Below are 22,775 nucleotides of genomic sequence, written 5' to 3'. Positions count from 1 at the left end.
AAATATCTCCGCTCATCTGAGGGTGCTATTGATTTCGGTTGATTGTGCTCGTAGAACAGGTGTCCTGATATTTTATCCTCCCCGTCAGATTGTCCTACCAGGGTTTACTGCGCATGCGCACATCAATACTGCGTCCTTCTCACGCTGAACAACAATATTTAATGCATCTGCATTACTGTAAGGGTAGGTTTAGGATTGGGGTAAAACACAATGTAATAGGTAGAAAAGATTATTTATTGTTCGTTTCCTGTAGCTGTATCCCTTCTAACAACAACCGTGAATATAACACATAATTACTGTATTTGCATTACTGTAAGGGTAGGTTTAGGGTTGGGGTAGGTGAAGACGTTAATAAACCATAATTTTACAGGTAGCATTTTTCGTTGTCGAATCGTACTACCCACTGTTTTAATGGGAGGTAGCAAAATCTGACAGGGTAGCACAAATCGACAGAAGACCGGGCCTGCAGGGTGGTCTTGACCCCCGCAGTTTTTTTAAAAGACAGAAATCGATCCCTGCACTTTTGATAACGCAAAATAGCCTAAAACTTCAGCCAAAGAACATCACATTCATTGTAATTCAAGCCATACACAATGTTAAGTTTTAAAATGTTTATTTCAGACATCTTTTAGTGACAATGAGAAAATAAATTACGATTACGTTTGTTGGTTTTAGCCTACATCAGTGGTCTTCACTATTTTTTTCATGGGAGCCGCACTAATAGGGCAGTCAGTCGGAGAGCCACTTTTACCGCGAAGTATCAAAAGTTACATCCAGTCATAAATAGCATGTCCTTTTTATCAATCTGTCATCCCTGATATGCAATGCAATGCAATACAAAGGGGGCCATCATTCTTTATCATTTACCAGTCAAATTTGTAACTGTGACAAGATGATTTAAAAAAAAAAAGCAGGAGTACCTTAATGTTGGAAAGACCTTAAGTTATTATTATTTTTTTTATACTAGCCCAAGCCCATCATGAATTTCACAAACAACTGATAATATTGTAATGTAAGATTGTTTATAAGAATAAATAGGTTTCAGGTTTCATTGTTTGACTTTGAATTAACAATCGGATGATTCTGGAAAGTTACACAAACACGTGTGTGATGATCGCTATGGGTTTGTGTCTGTTGATTCTGTTGAATGTGATGTCTGTCTGTAGTGTCTCTTTATTCACCATCAGCTGATCCAGAGAAGGTCAGACTAACATCTAAAACCTGAAAGTAAAACACAGACAGTCAAATGTGTGTGACATTACTGCATTGTCCACTTTAGATTTTCTCAAAATACTTAATTTCAGGTATAAAAAGACAACAACTATGTTTATATGTGCACCAATAATGTAAGGACAAAATCACTAAGATTTTTACATGACATGAGCAAACATCACTCCTGTTTACATGCTGTTTTCATTATTGTGATCATTCACTAAGAAGTGTGGTTAGTTTTACTGCTATTATACCTCAATGTATAATACAAATTACGAACTCCCATACAGTAGATGTGTTACTGGCCGCTGTTTTAATCTACTTAAGTCAAACGCTAAACACATTTCTATGGATGTACTGGATGGTTATTCGGCACTGTGATGAAATTAAAATGTGATAATGGCACTGTAAACGGGGTTTCCATTGCATTCTTCATGCTGGCTCTGGATGAAGATAAGTAGCAGACTGGTGGCAGCGAGTTCTTGACAGAGTTCAGTGATTTGAAAGTGATTAAGGTGTTTACATGCCCGTTTGTTTTGATTAAAATTGGCATACGTCACATATTATACTATGAACATGGTTACTACAATTATGAGCTTAATAACAAATTTGATCAAAGTATTGTTTACATGAGATACATTTTAATCACAATATTGCCTAAATCTCATTATAATCGCATAATGAGTGTGCATGTAAACAGTCAGTAATAAAAGTGAAATAATGTATTGTTTGAAATAAAAAAAACATTAAGATACAGTACTTAATTCATACTATAAACAGAATCAAACTCTTATTAAAGATGTCTGTAAGTAACTATTACCAAGAGAGTAACCTAAGAAGAAACTGAATCAACTTTCTATTATAATTCAAACAACATCACTACTCACTTAAGCGTTTCCAATTTATAATGTGGATTATCCTTCAGATCAGAGAGCAGCTTCACATCTGAGTCTCTTAATTTATTTCCAGTCAGATCCAGTTCTCTCAGGTGTGAGGGGTCTGATCTCAGAGCTGAAGCCAGAGCAGCACAACCTTCATATGTGACACCACAATCCCTGAACCTGTAGAGAACAATTTCATTTAACCTTTATTTAACCAGGCAAGTCATTAAGAACAGGTTCTTATTTTCAATAACAGCCTGGCAGGAGAATAAATATCTCCCGAAAGACATACGAACATACATTACAATACACATAAGGCACATAAAATAAATAAATCAAAATAAAAAACTCAGTTAAAACATTTACAGGTCGAGGTTAAAGCACTCACTAGTAATTTTTTAAATGCAAAGACTGAAATATTTGTCTCTAGTTTCAATAGCTTTTGTAGCACATTCCAATCATTTGGGGCAGAAAATTCAAAAGCGGAACGACCATAAGTAGTTTTCTTTCTAGGGATAGTCAAAGAAAAATAATTAGATGATCTAGATGTATGTATTAATATGAAGTTGCAGCAACTTTTAAAGATATTCAGGTAATAAGCCCAGAAGAACTTTGTAAATAAAGATATACCAGTGAATTTCCCGTCTTGTATGCAATTATGTCCAATTCAAAAGAGAGTATAATTCACAATGATGCGTTCTGTAAGGTGCATTAGTTATCAATCTAATTGCTGCATGGTACAACACATCTAATTGTTCCAGAACACCTTTACGTGCATTTCTATATACCACATCACCATAGTCAAACAAGGGTAAAACAGTGGTTTCAACAAGATGTTTCTTGGCTGATATGTGATTAGTAAAATTTAAAGGACTATCAAGCCAGATTCTGAGACATTTGTATGAAGATACTACTTCAATTTTATATCCAAAGATATAATGTCTTGTTTTTTTCCAAACCACATAATTTTTGTTTTTGTGCTGTTTAGAACTAAATTTAAGTTAAGTTAAAACATCTCCGTTACGTATGTAACTCTCGTTTCCTGAAGGAGGGAACGGAGACGTCACATCGTGACAGACGAATTGGGATCTCGCTTCGAGAGACCAATCTACTTAGAGTGTAAACTAAACAAGTCAATGGACATTGGCATGCGATGATGGCATCCAGCTGCCGCTGATCACAGTGTGAGCACAAAAAGGCAGCAGGTGCAACGCATACCAGGTTTTCGCTGAGGAGCCGAGCCGGTAACCCGGCCGCTCAGTGGTGGTACAGCAGTTGTGGCGACGGGACGTGACGTCTCCGTTCCCTCCTTCAGGGAACGAGGGTTCCATACGTAACCGAGATGTTCCCTTTCAGTCGGTCACTACGATTCACGTTGTGACCGACGAATTGGGATCCCTACCAAAGCGCCAATAATGCTGCTGCCCCTTCCAGTGTCTTGTGCGTGCCCCCTGCACCCCTTTTTGGTGTAGGCCGGGGCTCACAACAAGAAGGCCAGTCACTGTTATCGTAGCACTACCCACTCAGTGAGATTGGATAACACTGGGGAAACGCACCCGCTCCACTCAGAACAGGAATGTTGCGGAAGCCCCATCCTTCCCGAAGGAGGTTTCGGAAGCACTTACACATATGAACAACCGTTTAGGTGCATATGGAAGATTAGAGGTGATTGTAACCCTCTTGGAAATGGCAGAAGTCTGCCGGGGAAACACGGGCTCTGAGGCTATACCATGGACTTTACACATATGGGAACCACTTAGGTCTCTACATATGGAACCCAGCCCTCTACCGGTTCTCACGGATTCATCGAGTGAGGGCCTGGCACCAGACGTTCCCCCACGTCTGGCTGCCAAGGGGACGGAGGAGCTCGACAGGGTCTACAGTACAGACTCTCTGGAGCGGTTTTAGCAAGCCGACACTAAACCGGGGCCTCTCAGTGGCTCTACCCGTTTGAGGTGAGAACACAGGAGGATACCGGCTCCACACGAAGGCTATAGAACCTAGCGAACGTGTTGGGGGTCGCACAGCCCGTAGCTCTACAAATATCTGTCAGCAAGGCGCCATGAGCCAGCGCCCACGAGGATGCACTAATAAGCCAGGGTGATGGCATCCACTATCCAGTGCCCCATCCTCTGCTTAGAGACGGCACTCCACTTCTGCCGGCCTCTGTAACAGACAAAGAACTGGTCTGAGGTCCTAAAGCTTTGTGTCCGGTCTACGTACCATCTCAAGCCTCGGACAGGACAAAGCAAAGCTAGGGCTGGGTCTGCCTCCTCCGGGGGCAGCACTTGCAGGCTCATCACCTGATCCCTGAAGGGAGTAGTGGGAACCTGGGGCACATAGCCGGGCCGGGGCCTCAGGATTACCTGTGAGTCAGCCGGCCCAAACTCTAGGCACGAGTTGATTTCATTGATAGAAACTTCAGCTCAACTGACTGCAAAGGCTCAAACGGGCCCTGCTGTAGTGCTTTGAGCACTAGAGACAGGTCTCAAGAGGGTATAGAGGGGGGCCGGGGTGGATTTAACCTTCTCGCCCCCCTAAGGAACCTGATGACCAGGTCATGCTTCCCTACCGACTTCCCTTTCATGGGGTCATGGTTAGCAGCAATCGCAGCGACACAGACTTTAAGGGTGGAGGGAGACAGCCATCGCTCCAACCCTTGCTGCAAAAAGGAAAGCACGACCCTGATCGGGAATCTCCGGGGGTCTTCTCGAAGAACACCACTCGACGAACAGGTTCCACTTCAAGGTGTAAGCATGTCTCGTAGACAGTGCTCTCGACGAAGTGATGGTGTAAACTACCTCCTTGGGTAGGTCACCTAGAACCTCCGCCAGACATGAAGTTTCCAGAGGTTTGGACGCAGGTGCCATAGGGTGCCCCGTCTCTGAGTCAGCAGATCCTTCCTCAGAGAAATCTGCCACGGAGGGGCTGTCACGAGGAGCATTAGTTCTGGGAACCAGGTGCGAGAGGGCCAATACGGCGCCACAAGCAGGACCTGCTCCTTGTCCTCCCTGACCTTGCACAGCGTCTGTGCGAGAAGGCTCGCTGGGGGAAACGCATACTTGTGCAGGCCCCGCGGCCAGCTGTGTGCCAGTGCGTCCGTGCCAAGTCTTCCCTCGGTCGGGGAGAACAACTGGCAGTGAGAGGTTTCTGGAGAGGCAAACAGGTCTACCTGAGCATCTCTGAAACGTCTCCATATCAGCTGGACCTCCATTCTCCTGGGAGCGCAGCTCGTGATAGCTCGTTGAGCAGACCCGGAATGTGAATGGCACGAAGTAACCTCAGAACCTTCCGACTCCAAAGGAGGAGATGGCGGGTGAGTTGCGACATGCGACAGGAGCATAGACCACCTTGTTGGTTGATGTACGCAACGGTCGCCGTGCTGTCTGTCCGGACCAGCATGTGCTTGCCTCGTAAGCGCCCTTTGAGGCGGTTCAAGGCAAGGCACACCGCTAACAACTCTAGGCAACTACGCAACAGTCGCCGTGTTGTCCGTTTGGACCAGCACGTACTTGCTTCGTAAGTACCCTTTGAGACGGTTCAAGGCAAGGCGCACTGCTAACAACTCTAGGCAATTGATATGCCAGTGCAGTTAGGGGCCCGTCCATACCCTCGACACTGTGTGCCCGTTGTACATGGCCCCCCAGCCAGTCGTAGAGGCATCAGTGTAAACCACAGCATGCCTGGAGACCTGTTCTAGGGGCACTCCTGCCTGGAGGAACGTAAGGTCTGACCACGGGGTGAAGGTTTGGCAACAGGCCGGTGTAACTTGGACCCGGTGAGTGCCGCGCTGCCACTCCCACCTCGGGACTCGGCCATGAAGCCAGTGCTGAAGCGTTCTCATATGAAGCAGTCCTAGCGGTGTAACTGCCGCTGCAGCTGCCATATGCCCCAGGAGCCTCTGAAATTGTTTCAGTGGGACCACTGTCCTGCCCTTGAATGAATTCAAGCAGTTCAGCATCGACCGTGCACGTTCCTCTGTGAGGTGTGCTGTCTGTTCGACCGAATCCAACTCCATACCGAGAAAAGAGATCCTTTGTGTCGGGGAGAGTTTGCTCTTTTCCCAGTTGACCCGAAGACCCAACTGGTCCCTGTGTTCGCACAACTGATCCTGAGACTGTGCTAGTATAAGCCAATCGTCGAGATAGTTAAGGATGCGAACACTCTGCTCTCTGAGGGGAGCAAGAGCCCCCTCCGCAACTTTCGTGAAGACACGGGGAGATGGGGACAGCCCGAAGGGCAGGACCTTGTACTGATATGCACGTCGTCCGAACGCGAACCGCAGAAATGGTCTGTGGCATCGAAGGATCGACACATGAAAGTATGCGTCCTTCAGGTCGATCGCTGACGGATGCACCCGAAGATGCGTTTCTGCGTCAACATCTTGAACCATAACCGGTGAAGGGCCCGGTTCAAGACACGCAGGTCCAAGATTGGTCGTAACCCACCGCCTTTCTTGGGTACAATGAAGTAGGGGCTGTAAAACAGCGTCTTCATATCAGCTGGAGGGACCGGCTCTTCGCCAGTAGGACTGCGATCTCCGCACGCAAGACAGGAGCATCGGCCGCCTTCACTGCTGTGAAGCAAATGCCACCGAACTTGGGGGGACGCCGGGCAAACTGAATCACATAGCCTGCTTACGCCCGGCTCCATGGCGCTGCTTGGCTGGAGGCTGCTGTGGGAGTGGGGGCGGACGCAGGGGGCCGCCCTCGGCGACGAGCAGGCTGGGGCGCTGCGGCCAGCGGACGGTAAGGCAGCAGCTGCCCGCTGGGCAGCAGTGCTCAAGGACAAAAGCGATGCTCCAACGGCCTCCACACAAGCTGATACAGGATGTTCCCACCAGGTGGAATTCAAGCTATGACATGCTTGAGCACTATCTTGAACAGAAGACTGCTGTTTTCTCAACACTTACAGACAGGAGTATTAAGAGGAACATTACGGAGATTGTTACTCTGTCTGATGAAGTTGTAAAAGTAGCTGAGGACATCATTCAGGTTCTCAAACTACTGAAAATGGTCACAACTCTGTTGAGCACTGAACGGCTGCCAACTGCCACTGGAACACACCATCCTGGAATCTATGAAAGTGAGTGACAGATACAACACTTGTGAAAGATGTCAAATCTGCCATTGTGTCCAACTTAATCAACACATACCCAGAATCTGACTCAATACTTGTGCAGTTTCTTCATATGAGCACTGCACTTGACCCATGTTTTAAATCTCTGCCCTTTCTGGATGAGACCACGCACAGCAAACTCTTCAGTAGCCTGATGGAGAAGATTCCGGAATACCTTTCCCCACAGGTATTTTTTAAAATGGTTTTAATCCAAACTTAATTTGATAAATTAAATTTTACCAATACCATTTAGTTTCACACAGACCTGGAATACATCTTACTAGTGAACATGTACTGTGAAAAACACTTTACAAATATATGTTTATTTTTTATTTCAGCATTTAACTCTATCTAACAGAAACTTATAATCAGATAATCAGAAATGAGCATCACGTTGTTTGTTTTTGGTAGTTCTATGTGTCAGATATGAATTGCAATTAGAAATATTTTGTGGCTTTGTGCTTGTTTGGCCCAGGCCTCAGAGGAGCAGTTAGAAGTGACATCCAGCAGTGGTGATCCTCCAACCGAAAGAGCACCAATCTCTGAACTGTTTGGAAAGCTATTTCCAATGGAGCTGAGCACCCCTGCACCCAAGTCTCCATCTCAAATGGTGAAAGAGGACGTCGAGTATTACAAGCAAGTGCCAACTCTTCCAGTGGAGTCAATTCCACTTGCATGGTGGAAGGACAATGAGAGCCATTTTTGCTCATGTAGCCAAGTTGGCTAAATGCTACCTTGGAGTCCCAGCAACATATGTCCCCAGGGAGAGGGTGTTCTCTAAAGCAGGGGACATTGTTACAGCTCAGAGAGCAAGCCTCTCACCTGAGAATGTGGACATGATGGTGTTTTTTAAGAAGAACTTAAAACTTAATTGAACATTACAAATGTATGTTAGTGTTTATTTCAGTCTACATTGGAGGTATTTATTACTTAGCTCGGTTCGTTTGGGCATATGTGAACACGGCAATCGCACTCGGATCCACGCCAAAACAATCGGTCCGAGATCGCCTGAACGAGGTGGTCTCGGCTCGATTGAAAACTAAGTCATTTATGATGGGTAATTACGTAAGTTCCGTGAAAAGCATTAGCTTTGTTGTTTTGCTAATACTTCAAAATGAACCTGTGAATGTCTGTGGGTGAGCACATCTTCGCCATTCTAAATCAAAGCGCACTTTTTGATTTTATAATGCCGTCTTATTGCTCTTCTTCCTAGTATGTGCATTTTAAAAATGTTTTCCCGATGAATCCTGGACTCCTGCTCAAAGTAATAAATTAATATAACGACATCTACAAAAAACAACAACAATAAGCCCACGTTGTTCCATCCTGACAGATGACAGCTGTGACAGCTAAGTGGAATCCCGGAAAATAAACCATGAAACTTTGACCAATGAGAGAACAGTTTACTCGCGCGTGACTTGTATTAACAAATTTGGTCCATTTAGAAACATTGCCGTGTGAAAGCGTACCGCACCAAGAATAAAAAGCAACATTTTAACAATTTTAATCCCTGTTTCGGAACAAAGCAATTGATCTACGGGTGTGAAAGCACCCTAAGTTTACTCAGGTACGCTGACTGCACTAAAGAGAAACTTGAAGCCAATGTATAAAGTGAATAAAGATAAAGTTAAGTAAAATTTAGTGCTGGGCAACAGTTAAACTTTTAATTGCATGATTTGTCTGCGATTAATTGCATTGTTATGCACAAAATTGAACAATGAATTCAAAAGTAGTGTATTGCGCACTTTTTTCATTTAAAAGTACTGCTATATGAACAAAAGTGCAATAACATTTGGTTTGCAAACACTTTAAACAAAAAAGGTGCTTAATAGCAGTTAAAATATTTCTCGTAAATCTCAACTTAAACATTAATGTAATCAAATTAAATATAAAGCCAAAGCTATTTGCCACTGCCAGGGCATTAACGTTTTTGTAGAAAATATTTTATAGTTTGTTATAGAAAAACAAGTTATGCTTAGAGTCCAGAGCCTCGATCATAACATTATAACAAGCACCTTCCGAGTAGAGACCTGCACGATCGCGGGACCTAACGGGACAACATTTGATGGGCGATTGCGGGCGGGTAGAGACTCGTGTGCGGGATGCGGGAGAATAAGGGTGTACTCACACTAGGCATTTTGAAACGTGCCCGAACATAGGCGGAAATCCCGGGGGGTCGGGGGGGACAGGACCCCTTCTATCTGAGGGTTGTCCTCCCTCAAAATATGATTAAAAACCACGCTGTGTATTGTAAATAACAATGTTTTATACTTTAAATAATTAAAGGTAGTAAAACAATACAAACAGGGCAAAAATGCATTTAAGTTTAGAAACATTTTGAGTTTCCCCCTCCCTTGCCTCACAGTGCTTTGGTCCAAATGCCTGCTTTCCTCTTTTACATCACCTACCACCACACAAGTCCAGTAAGAGAGAACAAAGTCAATAGTTGTGGAACTTCAGTAAGTAAGGCTGTCAAGGCTATTTTATTCACTTAAACATCGGATGAAGTGATTATTTTCTCTTTAATACAGATGATGCCAGTGTATTTTTCAATGAGTCACTATGTTAGCAATAATAACGTTACTTGCTTGACGGAAAGGGTTGCCAGGTTTTCACAACAAAACCCGCCCAACTGCTACTCAAAACTAGCCCAAACTAACCGCGTTTCGAGGGGTCCCCCCAGTAAAAAATGCATTGCGGGGACTAAAATACATGTTATTTGGGTCGCTTCAACCCGTGGAAATGAAAACAACCCGCGGCAACAGTGATAAAGTAGCCCAATTCCACGGGAAAACCGCAGACCTGGCAACACTGTGATGGATAGTAATGTCTACAATGGACACAACCGCTGTCTCGGTGCATTGTCTAATTTGGCACAGTCTCTCTGCTGCACTAATAGTAGTAAGGCTTTTCTCTGTGCATACATATCCTCCTTACAAGTACAATTTTAGCTGTATTATTTGTGTCCCCTTCAAAAATTGCTCTTGAGAAATTTTATGTTTATTGTCCCCCCCCCAACTGTTAGATGAAATTTACGCCCCTGTGCCCGACCGCATTTGACCCGGGCGCGGTTCGTTTAGCCATCCCTGGCTTGGTTGGAAGAGGTGGGCCAGAGCATGGTTCAGTTATATGTAGATCAGTGAGTGTGAGCGCTAACCGCGCCGGAGCGCAGAATTTCTGATACCTGCAGCACGATTGCATGAACATTTCTGAGCGGCAACCAGTGTTGGGGAGTAACTAGTTACATGTAACGACGTTACGTAATTTAATTACAAAATAAATGTAACCGTAATCAGTTACAGTTACTAAGAAAATGTTAACGATTACATTTGAATATTTACACACATCCACAAACAGATTTAATTGATTTCTTTCCCAAATTGCACTGATTACGCTGAGACATACGGCCCTATAATTTCCGCGATTTACATTTTAAATAGGGTAACTTGTAATCTGTAACCTATTACATTTCCAAAGTAACCTTCCCAACACTGGCGGCAACAGTGATAGATCTGTAAAGCAATATATTGTGACAGGGCCGTGTGTTACCGCGTCCCAAACGACTAAAAATAATAAACCACAAAGTTAACAAAACGATGCCCTTCTGCTGTCTTCACATGCTATCGGAAACTTCCTATTTCCCACTTATGAAGTCGTGATTTAGAGCACGTTGCATTCTTTTAATTATTTAATTATTAAAAATAACAGTGAACAGTGGTTTGTGAATGTTGATGCTTAGCCTAAATAATTTTATCTGGAGCGTTCATGTGAGCACCGCTGCCCTCCCCAAATGCTCTCATTGGTTGAGAGGCGTCATGACACCCATCCCAAGCCAGTACTGATCAACATCCCACTCCTCCTGTGACCCATGGTTTGACTGTATGTGAATTCAGAGCCAGTGAGCAACAGACTAAATAATAATAAATAATAATAATAATAAAAACTGCGTTAATGCGTGGTAAAATAATTGTCTGTGTTCATTAATTGACGTGACGTGAACCGTGAAAGTGACATGTGGCCAAGTATGGTGACCCATACTCGGAATTAGTGCTCTGCATTTACCCATCCAAAATGCACACACACAGCAGTGAACACACACAAACCGTGAACACACACCCGGAGCAGTGGGCAGCCATTTATGCTGCGGCGCCCGGGGAGCAGTTGGGGGTTCGGTGCCTTGCTCAAGGGCACCTCAGTCGTGGTATTGAAGGTGGGGGAGAGCGCTGTACATTCACTCCCCCCACCTACAATCCCTGCCGGTACGAGACTCGAACCCACAACCTTTGGGTTATGAGTCCGACTCTCTAACCATTAGGCCACGACTTCCCCTTAACGCAATTAATTAATGCGTTAATGCGATGATAACGCGATAACTTGCCCAACTCTAGTTAAATTATTGTTGTTGTTGTTGTTATTAATTTAAAAGTGAATCTAGTGTTCTTTAGCATTGCTGGTGCCATGACATGAACCCTGCTCTCACATCAAACAGAACCGAACCGTGGCTCCAAAACTGAGATATGAACCAAACCGTGGCATTGGTATATCATTACACCCCTAGACAAGACACATTTTTAGCCTCGATTAGTTTTGGTTTTAATTTTGTTCATTATCCATAGAAGGAAAATGAAAGAGAATGTCGACACATTAATACAATCTTACCGCAGTATCTCCAGTTTACAGAGAGGATCTTTCAGTCCAGCAGAAAGCAGATTCAGTTCTGATGCTCCTAGTTCATTTCCAGACAGATCCAGTTCTTTCAGGTGTGAGGGGTTTGATCTCAGAGCTGAAGCCAGAGCAGCACAACATTCGTCTGTGACTCCACAATAACTCAACCTGTAGAGAACAATGACACTCTTCAGTCTCTCAGTTCAGAATCTACAGCTCATATAAGCAGGAACTTCACTATCAGAAAGAGAGACTAAATCCACAACACAATTTACAGGTCCAGTCTATTGTGATTTGATGTGTAGGCCAATTATGGCAACCCATACTTGGAATTGTGCTTTGCATTTTACCCATCCAAGTGCACACACACAGTGAGTGAGCAGTGAGTAGTGAGCACACACACACACACACACACACACACACACACACACACACACACTGTGAACACACACCCAGAGCAGTGTGCAGCACCGGGGAGCAATTGGGTGTTCGGTGCCTTGCTCAAGGGCATCTCAGTCGTGGGTAATCAGGGTGGAAGAGAGAGCTGTTCATTCACTCCCCCCACCAGCGTTCCCTTCCAGTACTGAGAATCGAACCGCAATCTTCAGATTACATCAAAATCAACAACATGTATGTTAGACCCTATACAACTAAGCTAATGAAAGAGATTATTAAAAAAACATTCATTAAAAAAAGCACAACTTCCTAAAATTAGTTAACTACAGACTGATCTTGAATACCCCTTTTATTTTCAATAATTCTAGAAAAGGCAGTATCCTCACAACTTGCTTTGAACATCCAATCTTGGTTGTATCATTCTTTTGACAAAAAATTATGTTGGCATTAGTGGAAATGCATTGGCATTATCAATTTGTAGCAGTAAATGATAGGGCTGGAAAAATAAATCGATGCATCGCAAATCAAGAAATGATTCTGCATCGGTTATGAGATTTTCCGAATACAACGCAATTCTCTCTCTAATCGATTCTGAGCTTAGTTTTTAACAGCAGATGGCACTGCATGCTTTAGAAACAGCCGTACTCTGCTTGCTTCCAACTCCTTACACACACTTGAACCTAAAATAATCATTCACAAAGTTTGAAAAGGTTGAAGCGAATTACAAGGGTGTTAACAGTGGGCTGTGTTTACATTAATCTCATGTCATAAAAGCATTCTGAGCCGAGGTGCCATTACATGACTTAACCGAATGCACAAGCGCTCTTCTTCGTGAGCATTTTAGTGTGTGGTTAAAAACTAGATTAGAGCACCATCTGCTGTTAAAAACTAAGCTCAGAATCGATTCCGGAGAGAATTGCGATGCATTCGGAAAATCTCAGAATCAATCCACAAATCGCGATGCATCAATTTATTGTCACAGCCCTAGTAAATGAAGAGGTATCACATCAATCCCTAGTTCAGTATGGAGCACCGCAAGGCTCAGTACTAGGACCTTTGCTTTTCACCCTGTACATGTTACCCTTGGGAAATATCATTAGGAAACATGGAGTTAGATTTCACTGTAATGCTGATAATACTCGGCTCTATATTTCTTAGTGGCCAGATGAAACATACCAATTCATAAACACAATGCATAGTTGATATAAAAAATTGGATAAGCAGTCATTTTCTTACTACTAAATTCGGAAAGGTTTTAATTATTGGACCAAAACCCTCTACATGCAATGACCTAGAATACTCTCTAACACTTGATGACTGCTCTGTCAAATTTTAGTCATCTCTTAGGAACCTAGGTGTGCCGTTTGATAGTAATCTGTCATTTGATAGGCACAGCTCTAACATTAGTCAATATGCACGAGCCTACCAAATTGACTTCATCCGAGGGGAATTTCATTGAAAGATTTAAGATCCATTAAACTGATCTGTGCCCGGGGAAACACTGTGTTATAATCTGGCCCTGAGTACAGTTCACAAGCGTGACACATTGACATAGACAAGGTGAAATAAAACTTATTTTGGCAGCGATTAATCGTGATTCATCGATTTTACAGCCCTAATAGAAAGTGTCAGAATAATTACATTTTTTATGTAAATACCCTCAAATCCTCAACACACATCTGTATGACATAAAGCAGTTGTTGCTGTCACATCATCCACTCATCTTATTCTATTGCAAAATTCTACATTGCAAAATTACATCAAAACTTTGGAAAGAATGTAGTGAAGATTAAAACAACATTCACTTCAATTTTCTGAAAGGACACTTTAAGATTTGATTTTAATTTCATTCATACAGGCCACAGGAATAAATGGGGGAGGATGTTGAGACATTCATACAATCTTACCGCAGTATCTCCAGTTTACAGGGAGGATCTTTCAGTAGATCAGAGAGCAGATTCAGTCCTGACGCTCTAAATTTATTCATTGACAGATCTAGTTGTCTCAGGTGTGAGGGGTTTGATCTCAGAGCTGAAGCCAGAACAGCACAACCTTCATCTGTGACTCCACACTCACTCAACCTGTAGAGAACAATGACACTCTTCAGTCTCTCAGTTCTGGATGTACAGCTCAGATAAGCAGGAACTTTACAATCAGAAAGAGAGACTTAATCCACAGCATGATTAACAGGTCCAGTCTAAGGTTCAGACCCACTTCTACATGTTGCTTGAGGGGGGTTCAATATTAGTCTGAATATTTCAATTTCTTTATGCGAGTACCACAAACAGACCTTGGAGGAGCAGAGGATAAATCACGATCGGAGGACAAAAGCGCTGGGGGGAAGGGGTGTTTGGGGGGACATGGGGTTTCCCCCTCGGTAGCAATTGTGTTCCATAGGCACCTCGGACCAAAAAGGCACTTTAGTTTTGGCGATTAAAGGGCCAGGGGCTCGAGCTCGAGTTTTATATCTGTCTCGTGGATTCTGTGAATAACGTGCCATGCCACTTATTGTTAACACAGCCTCTTGATATGAGGGTAAAGTGATATTGTCTTAAATTTGCTTCACATGACATAGTCAAGCAAAATCACGTAAGCAAGAGTGCTGATTTTCCCAATTATCAGCACGGTTGCAATTTGAAGATTGGATTTTGATTTCATACAGTTCAGTAAACTAGAATCTAATATCGCTAATTACATTTTAGACACAATTTTTGATACGCTTCTCATAGCATTATTTATGCACCTGCAGTTGCCAGTTTATGTGCAATAACTAATGTTATTATGCAAATACCTCTTTATTATTACGTCCTGTAGGAACATTAAAAAATAAATTAAAAAGGTTTTGTTTTATTTAGCATCCAATAAAAGGTAACATACTTGTATTTATGCATGAAAACAGTTTATTTTACCAGCTTATACATAGATGCTTTACAAAACAAAAAACCTTTAAATGAAACCATCACGCTTGGTTCCCAGAATAGGAACGAGATGCTGCGTCGCTGACGATATGTGACAGTTGTCTGAAACCCTTATACCATCCCTTATACCAATTAATTGGCTAGTGGCGCTTTAGACCATCTTAAGAGCGTGCTCGCGCCATCTCAGCTCAGATCTTTTCATTAAAGAAGCACTTCGCAAAGCAGGAGAATGGCCGGCAACGCAGCGTCTCGTTCCCTATTCAGGGAACCGAAGTTACATACATAACAGAGGAGATCCCTTTCATAGGTTCACTCCACGCTACATCGCTGACACTATAAGAACAGTATAGCATAAAGACTTCGACTACATTTGCGGGTTTATCTGGAAGACCAAGGACAGTGTCCAGTTCAAGACCTGGGAGCCAGGTGCCATCCCCACATCCAGACCATAACACCCGATAAGTGTGCAGAGAGGACAATCCTGCTGCAACACAAATATCCACCAAAGGAAGAACCCTTAAACAGAGCCTGGAAAGACGCCATTCCTCCATTTTGCAGAATGAGTATGAACACCAGCAAAGCCAAACAACGTGCCTCATGGGCCGCAGAGATAGCAATAGTCACCTAATGAGACATCCTCTGCTCGGTGACAGCCATTTGACCATCAGAACTATGCTCAAATAGATGGTCCATCAAACCTTCTAGAGCAGGGGTGTCCAAACTTTTTTTTAAAGGGGGCCAGATTCAATGTTGTGGACACACCAGGGGGCCAATTCATATCAAAATATGAATTTTGATATATGAATAATGAATAACTATAATATCATATCTATCTATGTGTCTTAATCTATCATATCTATCTATTATATAATATAATGGCATTTAGTATATAAATATACTAAATAATATGAACACATTTATTTAATATAAACAGAACTGCTTATAACAAAATGTCTGTATAATTTGGCCTATATTTCATTACTTCCTTAATACATTCAATTGGCCTACATGTCTACATTGATAATATAATAAAATCTGATATGAAAATTCTACATTTCTGCCACAATACCACAGTTAGTGTTACTACAGTAAATCCATTGTAAATGTTGCAGATTTGTGGATTGAAAAGTAGGCTATTCTAATTGGATTTCTGTTGCAATGTTTCTCCTGTTTTCCGCGTCGTTGTTGAGAACGTTAGTGCGGTTTAATCTGGCTTTAAACTTGTTTAAATCACCTGTGGTTTATATCTGTCACGAAACACACACTGGGAACACGGGAACGAAGGAGCGAGGAGACGAAGAGTGAAGTAAATCAAAAGGATTTTAATGAAGGCACGCTGGGGATCACAGGATGGGAGACATCAGGCAAACAAAATGACATTTAACAGCAGACAGAGAACTAGGAACTGAGAACACTATAAATACAAAGACACCAATGGACACACCTGGGAGCAAATTAACTAATTAATCAAACACAGCTGGAGACGAATACACACAATGAGGACAGGAACAGGAAGGACCAAATAAGGGCAAGGAAGGCACATGAGGAGCAAAACACAAACAAAACACGGACCAGAGTCTGACAATATCGGAGATCTCTGCTCCAAACTCAAATGTTTCTCACTGGATCTCTCAGTGCTGTTTAGTGGTCGCAAGATCGTGACCAGTCAGTGAGTTAACGCATTTGTTCTGAGCTTGTGCTGCGCTATCTTTAGGCAGAGCTAATAATGTTCCTATAGCATCAGCGACACAGCGTGGAGTGAACCTATGAAAGGGAAGCAATGCTACAGCCTCTAAAACACTGGTCCTGGCGATGTGCACTTTTTACAGCAATGATGTTATTTTTGTGTGCAAACAAGTAAACTTGTGGATGCAGCGAGTATAAACCAAGTCTCAGAAAGGTTCAGATTCTTTGAAGACCGACATGCTAACATCACTGCTGAAGAACTGTGCTACACTGCTACCTTCAGTAAATTGGTTTCTTTGGTTTACTTATTTTATGTATTAGAGAAATCAAATACAATGACAAAACACTCAATGACTGCTCAGTCAAATACAGGAAATTCTAACGGTGTAGACCCGCTTCTACATGGGGATCATTTCAATATCATAGAAAATGCCAGAATCGTTCAATTTTTATGTAAATACCCCTAAATCCTCAACACATTTGTATGATATATAGCAGTTGTCACTTTCACATTATCCACTCACCTTATACTATCATCATAAACATAGTAAAATTACGTCAACACTTTGTAAGGAATATAATAAAGATTAAAACAACATCTTCAATTATATAACAGGACACTTTAAATTTAAATTTACATTTTAATTTTATTCATACTGCCATAGGCAGTAAAGCAAAATGGAGGAGAATGTTTATTCATCTTACCGCAGTGTTTCCAGTTTAAAGTGAGGATCCTTCAGTCCATCAGAGAGCAGCTTCAGTCCTGAGTCTCCTAGTTTATTCAGAGACAGATCCAGTTCTCTGAGGTGTGAGGGGTTTGATCTCAGAGCTGAAGCCAGAGCAGCACAACCTTCATCTGTGACTCCACACTTACCCAACCTGTGGAGAACAATGACACTCTTCTGAGTTTGCATTCTCAGTCGGGCCCAAAAATGGACACTCCGTCCCCCTTTTCTCCCCAATTGCAACAGAGTCAGTGCCAGAGCCCTCAGTTAAAATCGTGGTCTGGTGATGGGAGTAGATTTATGATTGAAAAACTGATGTTTTGTATTGACTATCTCTGAATTGATTATGTAATTGCATGATACATGTTTACCTTACTAATAATAAACGGTTACATTTGATTTTATTCAGAATTCTGAAATTACTGGCTCTAGTAGAGAACATTAAATCCACGCTACTATAAATCTATGTCCTGGGCTAAGTATATGCTTGAATTTGGGGTAGATGGAGCATGTTTAGTGTATTTTATTTTTCTTATATAGCACATTTCTACTGCTACAAGAGCAAAGTAATCAAGAAAACCAAACAGAAGCAATAACAAAACAGAGCATCATAAAAAAAAAAGATATTTAGGTCTCTCCTAAATCAGACTGAAAAGCCAAGATATAAAAGTGCTTCTTCAAAGCCATTTTAAAAGCGATCAGTGATGGGGCAGAGCGGATGTCTAGCGGTAAGTTATTCCATAACCGAGGTCTGGCTATCGAAAAGGCTGATCACCTTTTCGCTTGAGTAGGGACCGTGGTACCTGGAGAAATAGTTTATCAGTAGAATTCTTTACTGGCTTATGTAGAGTAACAAGATCTAATAATAATAAATAATAATATGTTTACTTTATATAGCGCCTTTCCCAGGCTCAAGGATGCTTTACAAGGTACACCAATAGAACAAAAACCCATTACAAAATAACAATTAAGTGGACATTGGACATTTGCCCAATCCAGTCACAAATAATGCAGTTGCATAAAACACAAATTAAGTAATAAAGACATAGAAAAGAATACATATGGAACAAATACAAGATCTGACAAATACAAGGACGTAAGACCACTTAAAATTCTAAAAATTATGAATAGGATCTTGAAATAAATCCAATATCTAACCAGTAACCATTGCAGGGATGTTAAAATCAGAGTGAATCTGTCCCTCTTTCTCATACCGGTCAATAGTCTAGCAGCAGCATTTGGAGCAAGCTGCAATCGATTTACCAGTGACTGAGAAATTTCTAAATACACATCCAATTTAGATGATATAAAAGCATGGATGATCGTCTCCCAATCTCTACACTCTTAAAAATAAAAGTGCTTAAAATGTTCTTCACAGCATTGCCATAGAAGAACCATTTTTGTTTCCACAAAGAACCATTCAGTCAAAGGTTCTTTAAAGAACCATCTCTTTTTTTTACCTTTATATAATCTGAAGAACCTTCAGATGTTAAAGGTTCTTTAGGGAACCATTTAGACAAAAAAGGTTCTTCTATGGCATCGAGAAGCACTTTTATTTTTAAGAGTGTAGGTGAGAGCATTGGTTTTATCTTATCAACCTTAAGTAGTATAAACTAGTTTTCACCACAGTATTCACTTGTTTTGCAAAATTCAGCTCTGAATCAATTATACATTCAGATTTTTTTGCGTATGGATGAACATTTCTAGAGAGGGGCCCCAAATAGCTAGAAATAAGGGGCAAAGAGCTAAGAGGGCCAAAAACAACAACATCCATTTTGCTCTCATTTAAGGAGAGAAAATTCTTAGCCATCCAGGATTTTGCATCCTCAAGACACTTAGTAGAACAATAGTAGAACAGGACTTATCAACTGGGTGTAATAGGACATACCAAAGTCACTTTAAAGTCAAAGTCACTTTTATTGTCACATCACCACAGCACATGTGCCTTGGTGAGTGAAATTCTTGGGAGCGTGCTCCAGACAGTGCAGAAACAATTTACATATAAACATACAGACCTCAACAGATGACAATGTGCAATATGCACATACATATAGTCAGTACACAATTTGTGTGCAGCACATTTTATGGAGGACTGTTTCCTGATCCTGGTAGAGTAGACTACAATGCCGGCTGTTCTGACTCAAAGACTGTAAGTACGTTTTTTTATATTTAAAGAGTTTTTATATTTTATATATTTAAAGGCAGTGTAGAGTAGCACTTGTTGTTGGTCATTTCTCCGATCACAAATGCAGACATGGTTTTATGTTTATGCGGCGCGATGCAACGCAACGCGTAAAAAGACGGTACAAGTCATTATAATCCATAATTATGTCCCCACTGGATGCAACGAATGCCTCGTTAATAATGGGTTTTCATGTTTTTGAATCATCGCTCCGGCCTGACAGGGCATCATCACAATATGGTAAGGGGCGTAACATTTCCGTCACACGCTTGAGGTATTCGGCCAATCACAACACACTGGATAGCTGACCAATCAGAGCACACCTCGCTTTTTCAGAACGATGAGCTTTGTAAAAATCGACGCGTTTCAGAAAGGCGGGGCATAGAGGAGAAACCATAATGTAATAATGAAGGCAGTTTCGGTGCTATGACAAGCCCTAAACCCTGATTGAAATCTGTCATGGATATTGTGGTCAGTTAAGAATAAAGACAGTTGGAGAAAGTCAATCTTCTCCAACACTTTCGACAAAAAAGACATTGAGGAAATAGGGCGAAAATTACTAAAATCAGATGGATCGAGATTTGGCTTCTTCAGAAACGGCTGAATCACTATGTGCTTAAAACAGGATGGAACTTATAACACCAGTGGTCAATAAGCTATTCATGATAGTCAGAACAGATGGACCAATCACACCTAACACCTCTCTAAAGAGACGTGTTGGCATAATATCCGCTGGTGAAGTAGTCAGTTTCAGTTTTAAAATTAACTCTATCAATTGATTTGGGGTGAAAATTAGCTGGGCATTGTCAGCTACAGGACTGGAAGAATTAGAGGGGTATGGGTAATTGCGTAGATTATTCGTATTTATACGCACATTGAAACTCTTCAAGAAAACTTTCCACCTAATTCATAATACGTGTGCCTTTTATAACGCCTTTTATACAGACCCATTTTACAGAGCTCTGATTAGCCGGCTGTACATGCGCTGTTATTCAGAGAAACCTCGCAGCTTGAGCTATAGTCAATAACAAAAGGTTTTCTTACCCTTTTCTTTTAGATGAAATATTATAACTATTATCCTAAGATGAAACATACATTTTGTCTTAACTAGCCTATATATAGCCAGTATATGCATAGATTAGATTATTAAGACCAGCCAGAGTGTATGATTTCTGCATTCTATTTGATGGGACTTCAAAAACAGTTCTTGCTAAGGACTCTGTATAGGCCTTAGAGAATTAATTTAGAGTTGAGGGGGCTAACACACAAGGGTAATGCACATCCTTCTGCTTGCTTAGAGGCAAATATGGAAGTAATACGTTAAACATGACAGACATATGATCAGACAAACAGCTTTCCTTAATACTGATGTTACATACTGGAAAGCCAGAAGATAGAAGAAGATCAATAGTATGTCCATGTGCATGTGTAGGACCATTAATATGTTGGACAAGGTCAAATTAATCAATAAGATGTACAACTCCTTCACCAAGTAATGGGAAGGGCAACAGACATGAATATTAAAGTCACCCAAGATTAGCAATTTATCCACAGTAGGGATTATATTAGACAAAAAAAAAGTCTCAAACTCATCAATGAAGTCCTTATTATATTTTGGTGGTCTATAAATAGGGGCACAAACCACAGGACTGGATAGTTGAATTCTCAATAATTGCAACTCAAATATATAATATTGATGAGTGAAAGGTATAAGCCTACATTTAAAACATTTTTTAAAAACTGTGGCTAAGCCTCCGCCTCTGCCCACTAATATCAGATAATTAAAATAATCACAATCCTCTTGTGTTAAGTCTGCTAATGAATCCAACTCACCATCGTTGAGCCCGGTTTCTGTCAAAAATCAGAGTCCATGTCTTGTTGATGTAAAAAAATTTTTTTTTAAATAAACGATTTGTTAATTGGGTTGATTACTGAATGTGCTCATATCATGTTAATTAGGTTAATTATTTGAACGTGTGCCTCCTGAACTTTAATAAAACATAATTTATGCAGTTACATATGTTAGCAGGCTCTTGATCTCAGATGCCTGTCAGTGTGACGACACACAGACCAAGGCTGCTCCCAAGATAGTTTGATTGACACCAGCATTTCAGCACAGACTGGACTGGTGTCTTATGCTGCGTTCATGCCATATCATAATTACCGTAATTTCGAGATGATAGCACGTGACGTTCTACTCGGAGCTGTTCACGTCCTCGACTCGGAATTATGCTTTTCTATGGCAACACTATCAACGCCTAAACAGAGCCTGTGGTGGTCAGGTGGTACAGGGGTCACGTGGTACAAGTCGAAGCTCTCAGAAAACTCCCAGTTCACAAGTTGCAATTACGAGTTCTACGAGGACATGAACGCTTTTTACAAGTTGGAATCTCGTAATTACGAGAATTCCGATATGGCGTGAACGCACCTTTACCATAGACTGTAAAGTGAGCTGTCATCAGTCCACCATTGTTTCACTGCTGGAGCAGATGTAGACAAGAATGACTCCTAAGCGATTGAGGTGTTTTGTTGTTGGATGTAATAATGAACATAGCAGTCGCCATTACTCCTGACATCTGAGCCGCTGAAGACGCAGTGGTTTACTTTTGTTTTTGAAGGGAATGCGCCCCCGATCTACCTAAATGTGTTTCTGTTTGCGCAAATCATTTGTGATCCAGCTTCACCTACAGAAGAAGTGAGTGCAAGGTGTTGTTAATGAATCTTTGCAAATCGCCTTTCCTAATAATGTGCTAATTAGCAAGTTTCACGATGAATGCGGCTAAAGTTTACCGTCTCTCAGAGAACTGCGCGTCACCCCATGGAAGAGAGGGGTGGGGTGAGCAGAGCTCATTAGCATTTAAAGGGAAATGTACCAAAACGGCTTGCTGTAAACAGAGCTGTTTTTGACAGGGGGTGGGTTACACTTTACTTGAAGGGGTGTGCATAAGACTGACATGACACCTTCATAATCATGACATGACACCTACATAAT

General features: G+C 41.7%; 1 protein-coding gene across 1 annotated transcript in view; it reads right to left on the bottom strand.

Annotated features, from left to right (window-relative positions):
* Positions 1–1,020: 1,020 nt before the first annotated feature.
* Positions 1,021–22,775, bottom strand: part of LOC107655115 (protein NLRC3-like) — a 26,434-nt gene continuing 4,679 nt past the window's right edge. Inside the window, exons 6-9 of the mRNA XM_016442533.1 lie at positions 17,582–17,755; positions 14,180–14,353; positions 2,100–2,273; positions 1,021–1,221 (exon numbers count right to left, since the gene is read on the bottom strand). Coding sequence (XP_016298019.1) covers positions 1,215–1,221; positions 2,100–2,273; positions 14,180–14,353; positions 17,582–17,755 — 529 coding nt within the window. The 3' untranslated portion in view covers positions 1,021–1,214. The remainder of the gene's footprint in view (positions 1,222–2,099; positions 2,274–14,179; positions 14,354–17,581; positions 17,756–22,775) is intronic.

This window comes from Sinocyclocheilus anshuiensis, unplaced genomic scaffold (assembly GCF_001515605.1).
Source record: "Sinocyclocheilus anshuiensis isolate Anshui unplaced genomic scaffold, SAMN03320099.WGS_v1.1 scaffold515, whole genome shotgun sequence".
In the NCBI taxonomy this organism is placed as follows: Eukaryota; Metazoa; Chordata; class Actinopteri; order Cypriniformes; family Cyprinidae; genus Sinocyclocheilus; species Sinocyclocheilus anshuiensis.
The sequence above is the reverse complement of the archived record's forward strand: the minus strand, read 5'-3'. Positions and strand labels throughout refer to the sequence as shown.